A 9130-nucleotide genomic window follows, 5' to 3' on the forward strand; every position below is an offset into this window, starting at 1 on the left:
AAAAAAAAATAATAAGAAGAAATAATAATAATAATAATAATACGCGCTTTCTTATGATTTGACTCACGTAATGAAAATAATCTAATCACGCGCTTTGTCTAAGGTGTTTTGCGTCTTAGCAGTTCTTATGATCTCGACAAAGGAAAACATTAGGCAGTGATATTAAAGTAAAGTATGTTAAACTTACTGATCTGGGAAAGCACGCCAACGCCTGAAACAGAAAGTACAAAACAAAATTAATACAAAGAAAATTAATTCAATAATAAGACCATTTGTAAACCAAAATGTTTGGCATATACAAACATAGATTGGGAACACCACTCGGTGTAACATATGATAAGATAATTGTTCCATATAACTAAGTCGACATGTGTGCCATATCTTGTAATATAACGTTTAAATAATGGTTATATACGATGTTCATCTCTGAACAACCTGACACAGAGAACATTATAATATTTTATCTTATTTAAGATAAAGTCAATGTCATTATTTATATATCTACATACCAATACCGCCGGCACCAGCACCAATTCCACCACCGACACCACCGCCGACACCACCGCCAACACCACCGCCATTACCAGTGGGGACGGGGTATGGGACCTGCACCTCACGTTCAATGTACACTGGGACCTTGATCTGCCTCTCGATGTAGACTGGTACTGCAAAGAAGATATCAAAATATGTAAAGTAACAGTAACATTATCCTGATAACTGCGAATTTGTAGGAAGACAAGTCGTATTGTTTTAGAAATATTTGTTAATCATCCTGTTTATGATTATGATATTTCAACTTTTTTGACAGGTTTCGCCTTCAACGGACACCTGATGTAATCAATCTTGTTACAATGAGAAACTCTCGCATTTTATTAAGTAACTTAGCTTTAATTTGAAACCTGCTGTAACTAATCGCGTTTTATGATGACCACACGAATTGTACTAGGACGCTTAACTTTATTTGGGAACCTGTCGTAAATATAATGATAAACTCTCTCATTTTACTAAGAGTCTTCGTGTGAATGGGTAACCTGCTGTTATCTCTGCTGTTGTCCACACGTCTGACAAGAGGATTCGCGTTACGGGAGCCTTTGAATTAAACAATCGCGTTATAATGAGAAGTTTACTTATTTTAACCTAGCGACTATAAGTTAACGGGGAACCTATTATTACCTATCGCGTTTTATGATAATACACTTTGTATATATGAGAGGCTTCCCGATAACATTATAATGTAAGCTTACCTTTCACTGGGAACTGCCTGTGGACGAAGACTGGCTCTGAAAGGGAGAGTGAAAACTAGATAAAGTGACCATTACGTTATCATAATAAACTCACACATTTTATTAAGAAGCTGCGCATTAATGTGAAACCTATTAAAGCCATCGCGATATCATATATGGGAGGCTTCGCGTTAATTAATTGATGGCATCGATAGTATTGTAATATTAATTTTACGTTTCACTGGGATCTTGACTGGGACTTTCTTCACGACTGGGATAATCTTCTTTGGCACTGTAAAGAAAGAAACACAAAGGTAATGCAATTCACATTTCGTTCACCAAACGTTTAAGCTTTTTAATCAAAGGCACTTATTAAATTGTTATTTTGCAGAAACGACGGTTTTCAAGAATTAAAGTCAAAAGTGACGTAGGAAATAGACAAGTTGACATGCGTATGCATGTACTGAAATATTGAATTACCAAAACTTTTGACTTCGCAGATAACAAAATGTAATTATCCAACATGTAAGTACATGTTAGTACCCTTTTGGCCAACATCATGATTATGTCCGAAATAACAGCAAAACACACAATCAAACTCTTTGCCTAATGTATATATAATAATGCAGACGTTACACCAACTGTTTTCGCCGAAATGGTTTTGATGCTTCACTAAAGAATAGATGAATGCCTATGCCTGATACATTTTGCATTTTAAAAGTCATGATTTCTCGGTACCAGAGTTTTATTTCTCATTTATGCGACTATTATAGAACAGAGAATGTAAAAAAAAAACTTACCTGGTACCAGCATGTAGGCCTGTGAAATGGCTGAAATTAAAACATGAAAACGTTGTTAATTGTTAAATCATGTGTATATCGTAAACAATACTGTTGTAAAACAATATTTCATTTCTGAACGATTTAAGAGTTTTCAATTGTGTATTTATTATTTTTTTCCAGATAAGTCAATTTATTCTTAGGTTTTCAATATGATAGTAGACAACTGTTTTGTATATACTAAATGTTTATAAAAGCGCATGCGAAATATACAATTACATTAAGATGTCAGAGTTAGCATTTATTATAAAACAAACTTAGAACCGAATGAAAGTGAAACCAACAATAATTATAAACATAATAAATAAATTGTTATGAAGCAACATTTATAACAACGAAAGTAGTAACAATTTAAAATAAGATTAAATGTCAGGAAAATAAGATGAAAACAAAGCCGAGAAAAGGAAGAAAAACACGTAAGTGTATTACCTTTTAATGTAAAACGTATGAAGGCTTGTACTTACCCACACAGCACACCAAAAATAGTCCGTTAGTCAGCATGTTGAATCCGTATAGACAATTGGTAGATAGTGATTTTGCAAGGGTCCAAGGGCTTTATATACTCCTAAAAGGGCCGGCCCAGACTGACCATTCGACGTTTTGACAGTCGGGACAATTAAGTTGTAAACGTCCAACTTTTGTTTCAGTACAAATGTAATTGTCCTCTTTGTAGCCGATCGATTGGTTTTAACAAAAAAACGTTATACGAGCGTTCCAAAACTTAACAAATTTCTACTTTACTTGAGGGAAAATGAAAATTAAATACGCCGGTATGGACAGGGAAAAACCCATTTTGATCTTTTATTGCACACGTTTTAGTCCGAATAAGTTACACTTTAATGCAGCACTCTTATCTGGCGAGCATTACAAAAAATTAATAGCAGGTTAAAAATGCCTTCTCATAGGTATTACACTACAACCTGAAAGCAACAATTGTCCACAAAATGGATAGATATGTTCATAAGTATGTTCAATACAGCTCAAAGAAAGAAAAATACACGTTCAAATGCTAACAACTTTTTTTACGTTTTTTGGCACAATATTTTATACACAAAAAATCTCTTACACTATATTTCTACCATTGTGTATTGGAGAGGAAAATGCTGGTGTGTTTATAACCTTTAAATCACGGGTAACCCAAACTTTCAAGCTTTATCCTTAAAAATTTGTGGTGGGGGTAGGGGTTAAATTCTACACGACACAACTTCTAAAAAGGTTCATATTTTTTTTCTATCGCAGTGTGTATTGTTTCGTTTTTGTTTTATTTCTTTTGTCCTGAAAGGCCAATAAACGATACTGTATCGAAAATGAATAGTGACCAACTCGCTTCTTACAAAAACAAACTTGATCTCAATTTCGCAGAACTATATGATTTAGTACCTCTTTCCGGCAGCCGGAATTTGCATTTGAAGAACCCAGTTTAAGATTTAACACTCATTTCTCCCTCTTCTATTTCCCACAATGTGAACTGTTATTCACGAACCGACTATAAGACAGTTTCAGTTTGCGCAAAACAATGAATAAAACTGTTTTTGTTGTTGTTTTTTAAACTTAATCTGTTATAACAAATATATAGTATAAACCATTATTAAACCGACACTGACGCCCATAATGTAGTAGGTTTACCAAAATGTGTATATTTTTAACGATTTTTTTTACAAAACGAAGATACATAAAACGAAACACAATTTTCAGACCAAACAAAAATGGTAACCGCTTGTAACGGAATTGGGTTTGTTAACAAAATCCAACATGGCGACCTGCACTTCCTTACTGTTTTTGTGAACTTTCATTTTCGTTTCGAATATTTTACATTGTATTTTAAATATTTCCTTGAATATATCGAAAAATTAAACCATTCCTAAAAGTTAAATATAAAAATATTTTGTAATAATCTTATATATTACACCGACATTATAATTATAATATAATTGAGTAATTTGTATGTACTGGAATTTTTGGAGAACAATTATTAATTATAAAATTGACAACATTGTAATGGCATTTTCACATTAAGATAGACGCTGAGAAAACAACATTAAACGAACAAACAAAAATGGAATACAAATGTTTGATAGTCAGTCTGTGCCATCCGTTTTCAGGGGTAATATAACCCCGGACGATTAAATAAAAATTGTGTGGATAATGGTGGTGCTTTTTATTAAGTTGAGGTAATTTAATTTGAGTTAAGTCATAAAGCAGGTGTATGACAAATGTTATTAAGCTTTTTTGCATTAATTTACTAAACTGGGTTGTAACAAAGCACACAAAATTTGGCCAAATTCAGTACTGGGACCATTTTAGCCTGGCCCAGTTCTTTTTTTTTTCTTTTTATATATTTTATATATTTCGGCCTATTTCTTTCTGCATATTTGTAAGTGAACAAAACGCATCTATTAGGAAAACAATAGAAATACATAAGGCAGTATTGTCCCTTTAACACCAATACACTGGCACAATAAAAAGCTACATGTAAAATAATTTGTCCTGTGATATGCCCCGAGGGCCGTCATGACAAGCTCATCAGCAATTAAAAACACAAGTTTGAAACTAATGAAGACAATGCGGACAATTTGTTTGCACCGAAACAAAATATGGACGTTGACAAACGATGAAAATGTCAAAACGTCTGATGGTCAGTCTGGGCCATCTCCTTTGAGGGGTATATTAACCCCTCGGACCCTGGTAACATCGCTATCTGCCTGTTGTCGTCTCTGATTCAACTTGCTATTTCCACCATGTACGCTTCAGGACTTATTTTCGTGTGCTTTTTGGGTAAGACAAACTTGTTTCTATCTCTAACAAATATATACATATACTTTTTACAATAAAACTGCATAATAAATATGATTTATAATTTTCGTCATTTTCCGGTCATATTCATAATAAAATAATTCACTGTTTCCACTCAAATCGTACGATTCGGTGTTTATTTCTTCCCGGACGTTTTATTATTACATTGCGTTTTATCACATTTTTTAGTCTTAAATTGTATTTATTATTAAAATCAAACAGAAGTATATATATGATAAGAAATCTAAGGAAATGTGTGTTTTTATCTTTCGTTCCAAATACCGTTGTTTAGTTAAGAGATCCATGTATTTCATATGAAGTACACTTGTTTTCAGCAATAAACAACGTGGTTTATTTCTATTTTCAGCCCTTTCACAGGCCTATATGAAGCCAAGTAAGTTTTATTATTTTTTCCGTTTATTTGAAGAGAAAAGTTTCGCCTATATTTTCGCTTCGGACTTAATCCAATATTATATGAAAACAGTCGGACACGCAGTTGTTCGTAAGCGAAGATCAGATCGCAAATTTTCATATTTCCGTTCCAAAGTTGATGTTTTATGGTTTTTTCCTAAACCGTTAGTAACGGGTTAAGCCATAAAACATTAATTTTGAAATGGAAATATGAAAATCTGCGATCTGATCTTTTATCTAGTCAGCAGTCTTTTCTCTTTCTGGTTTGCAGATTTACGCAAAAATTGCTCATTCCAAAACAAAAAAACAACAAAAAAAAGTTGTCAAAACGGTAAATCTGTGAGAGTGCAGCTTTAATACGGGATAAAATGTATTTGGCTGAACCTTTTTTACAATAAGGTACTTAAATGTTGGATACCTTGCTACTATATCTGAACTTTCAAGATAGAAACATTTATATACAACCACATATATAAATACTCCACAAGATGACAGACTTTGTATATATTGTTTGAATCAAAATTTGACAGTTATTGATTGTGAATATCATGCATTCTTTCAATTCCTAAATTCGATATTATTCGTAGACAATATCTTTTAATTGGTATTCATCTGGTAATAGTTTAAATGATTTCTACTCTTTAATGTCTACTGAAAATGATAATCCAATATTGAAGTTAAAAATCTATGTTTACCATCTGTTAGACATGATAAATGTGTAAATCGTATGTTGCAACTACTATGCTATGTTTGTTTTTTGTACATTTTGTGTATTTTGGGCCGGTGGCCTTTATTAACTTGAATAAAATGAATTGAATTGAATTGAATTTTGTAAAGACTAATGATAAAGAAAATAAATTTAACTTTATATATTCGTTATTTACATTTCAAAACTAATGACATACGTTTAATGACGACCGGAAGTGCGCCTTAAACTCTGTACAAACAGTGCCTTTCATTTCTATATGCACTTTTGAATATTTTACCGATTTAAACACGTATCACTTTCTTATTTACAGTGCCACAGAAGAAGTTCATCCCTATCGTGAAGAAAGTCCCAATCAAATACCCAGTGAAAGGTAAATTTGTATTACAATAGTAGTATCTACACTATCCGTAAAACTTGATTAATTTCATTTTTCCATTTAAGCAAACCCTGTCATATTTAAAAAGTGCGTTTTCATAATAACGCGATGGGTAACACACATTTCTTAAATATACGAAGTGTCACATGGCACAGTGTCATTTATCATGACAACGCGGTGGTCTCTTTATATATTTGTCTCTCTCTCCATTGCAGTACCCGTCTACATTGACCGAAAAGTCGCCGTGAAAGGTAAACTATTATATAAACCTATATTACAATATAATTAGCCAGGCCATTCTTAACCAAGTTAATTGGCATATATAAAATGCGTTGTCATAATAACGAGGTTTTTTACTCTAACGCGAACCCTCTTCGTCAAATGTGAGAGTTAATCTGAATAAAACGACTGCTTACAACAGTTTCCCCATAAACGCGAAGTTTCTTTGTAAAATGTATGGGTTTATCATAGAAACTCGACTGCTTACATAGGTCCCCCACTAACGCAGTATCATTGTTCAATGTATGAGCTTATAAGAATAACGTAAATGGTCCCCAATAACACTAAGACAATCATAACTAAGTGCGAGCTGTCACAATAACGCGATTCTCATTTTATATATTTTATCTTCCCCTTGCAGTACCAGTCTACATCGACAGACAAGTCCAGGTCCCAGTCTACATTAACCGTGAGGTGCAGGTGCCATTCCCCGTCTCTGTTGGCGGTGGTTATCACGGTGGTGTTGGCGGTGGTGTCGGCGGTGGTGTTGGTGGAGGTATCGGCGGTGGTATCGGCGGTGGTGTCGGTGGTGCCGGCGGAATCGGTAAGTACTAATATATTTATGTTTTCATTGGCTATATCTTTAGTCGAAAAGAAGGATTTTAATGATCTTTGCGTAAGATCGTTCAGAGATGAACACGAAAACATCAAGATTAAATCCAGAAAGAAGTTTTATATAACAACAGATGCCACAGACTGCACAGATATGTGTATTAATATTTAAACGCACTCAAAAATACCCAAATCACATACTAGTATTTTGATTCTTAATTGATGTGCACACTGTTGAGACCAATATATATTATTTTAGCAAAACTTTACAGTAAGGAACGTAAATGTGTTCACAAAAAAGGGAAAAACGCTTTGACTATCTGTTCACAATCATAAAGTTCGATGCAATCAACGATTTTGATTCACATATTTGTATCATTTAAGTGAGTTTCGTTGTTTTCATTTCTTCGTATTTTCTGTTATAGGCGTTGGCGTGCATACCGTGATCGGTAAGTTTTACATCATGAACTATTTTGTTATAAACTGTTTAATTGACAGCAAGTAGATTTTCATTGGGGATGAACATGATAATGAAACAGTGATATTCCTCAACTAGCTGGGGTTTATGGGTGACACCATTAATTTACTACTAAACAAAGTTTAGATGATGCTTAATATAATAATAACGCAAATCATCCAAGCAGTTTCCATAATAACGCGATGGGTTAGAGTGAATATTTGATTTCCACATCAACGAGAAGCACATGAGATTAAAGCGCGAGTTATTACAATGACGCGATAGGTTATAACGTGCCTCCAGGATAACGCGTTATCGTAATAGTAGCTTATGCTCATTTATTGTTCATTTATTAGTATTGACTTTTTTCTATATAACATGAATTTCATATTTTGCCTTTATGTTTATGGCGAGAAGCTGTAATAGTTTAAGTCGAATAAACGACCCGTTCTGTTCATAATAGCGCAATTAACATTTATGTCTATTTGTATGTCTGCCTGTCTGTCTGTCTGTTCATTATAGCGCAAAAGGTTTCCATGGGTTCCAAGCACCTTAGTTTCATTTGAACGTAATGGGTAATCACACAACATCTTCTGTAATCAGCGTAATGCAAATGTATTCATAGAAAAAAGTTGTTCAACAACCAACGTGAATACCACTTTTTAAACTGAAAAAAAAAACATTTTGTAAATGCTTATATTGCTATCGAAATCTCATGTATTAAAAGAATATCAGTTCACTCTCATGAAGCCCTATCCACTTAACATTGACTCCATTTAAACTAACCTTTTGAATATATAGTACAGGAGTCGACTAAGCTTCCTTAATATTGTCAAACATAAAACATTGAAAAAACGTGTGCTTGTTATGATTCATTTAATTTTGTTCAGACTATTTTAACATTTTAAATTAATAAAAACTAATTCAAATTCCCGTATAAATTTAAAGGTCAAAAATATGAAATTCATTAAATGACCAATGACACAAACATTATTAGAAAAACCTGCAAATTAGTCCTTTAAAATACCGTATTGCCAACATCTAAATAGCTCACATCACCTCACGCCATCTATGCCTCTCCCAATTTCCAGACGACGCTGACCACGTTAACCTGAACGTCAACACCGGAGTTGGCGTTGGCAGCCGTGGATTCGGATTCGACAACAACGGATTTGACAACAACAACGGATTTGACAACAACAACGGATTCAATAACAACGACGGATTTAACAACAACAGATTCAACAACTGAGGTGTAGTGATGGGAATGTCCGGGTGTGTGGTTTCACCTGTGTCCACCGCTCGCTGTTTACAGTCAACTATCCAAGGGTCACTATTGTACATTCTTAACATGCTGCCAACCAGCAGTAGGAAGGATATTTACATGTGAACTTTGCTTAGACGATCTCAATTCATTCATTGGTTCATTGACAAAATTTAAGAATAAACTCATTTAGCTTGAGTTGTCATGTTTGTTTGTATTTTGGTATG

At 33.7% G+C, this 9130-nt stretch overlaps 1 protein-coding gene across 1 annotated transcript; it reads left to right on the top strand.

Annotated features, from left to right (window-relative positions):
- Positions 1 to 5239: 5239 nt before the first annotated feature.
- On the top strand, positions 5240 to 8891 carry LOC128243977 (keratin, type II cytoskeletal 60 kDa, component III-like). Its single transcript, XM_052961997.1, has 5 exons — positions 5240 to 5249; positions 6286 to 6345; positions 6567 to 6602; positions 6992 to 7174; positions 8731 to 8891. Exons 1-5 carry the CDS (start codon positions 5240 to 5242, stop codon positions 8889 to 8891), a joined length of 450 nt encoding a protein of 149 aa, XP_052817957.1.
- The last annotated feature ends 239 nt before the right edge of the window (positions 8892 to 9130 follow it).

This window comes from Mya arenaria, chromosome 8 (genome assembly GCF_026914265.1).
Source record: "Mya arenaria isolate MELC-2E11 chromosome 8, ASM2691426v1".
Classification (NCBI taxonomy): domain Eukaryota; kingdom Metazoa; phylum Mollusca; class Bivalvia; order Myida; family Myidae; genus Mya; species Mya arenaria.

Bases quoted from the DNA above. Each gene is read 5' to 3' on its own strand.
- LOC128243977 (XM_052961997.1), top strand. The intron at 6,603-6,991 runs GTAAACTATTAT...TTCCCCTTGCAG, and splicing joins CCGAAAAGTCGCCGTGAAAG to TACCAGTCTACATCGACAGA. The intron at 7,175-8,730 runs GTAAGTACTAAT...CCCAATTTCCAG, and splicing joins CGGTGGTGCCGGCGGAATCG to ACGACGCTGACCACGTTAAC.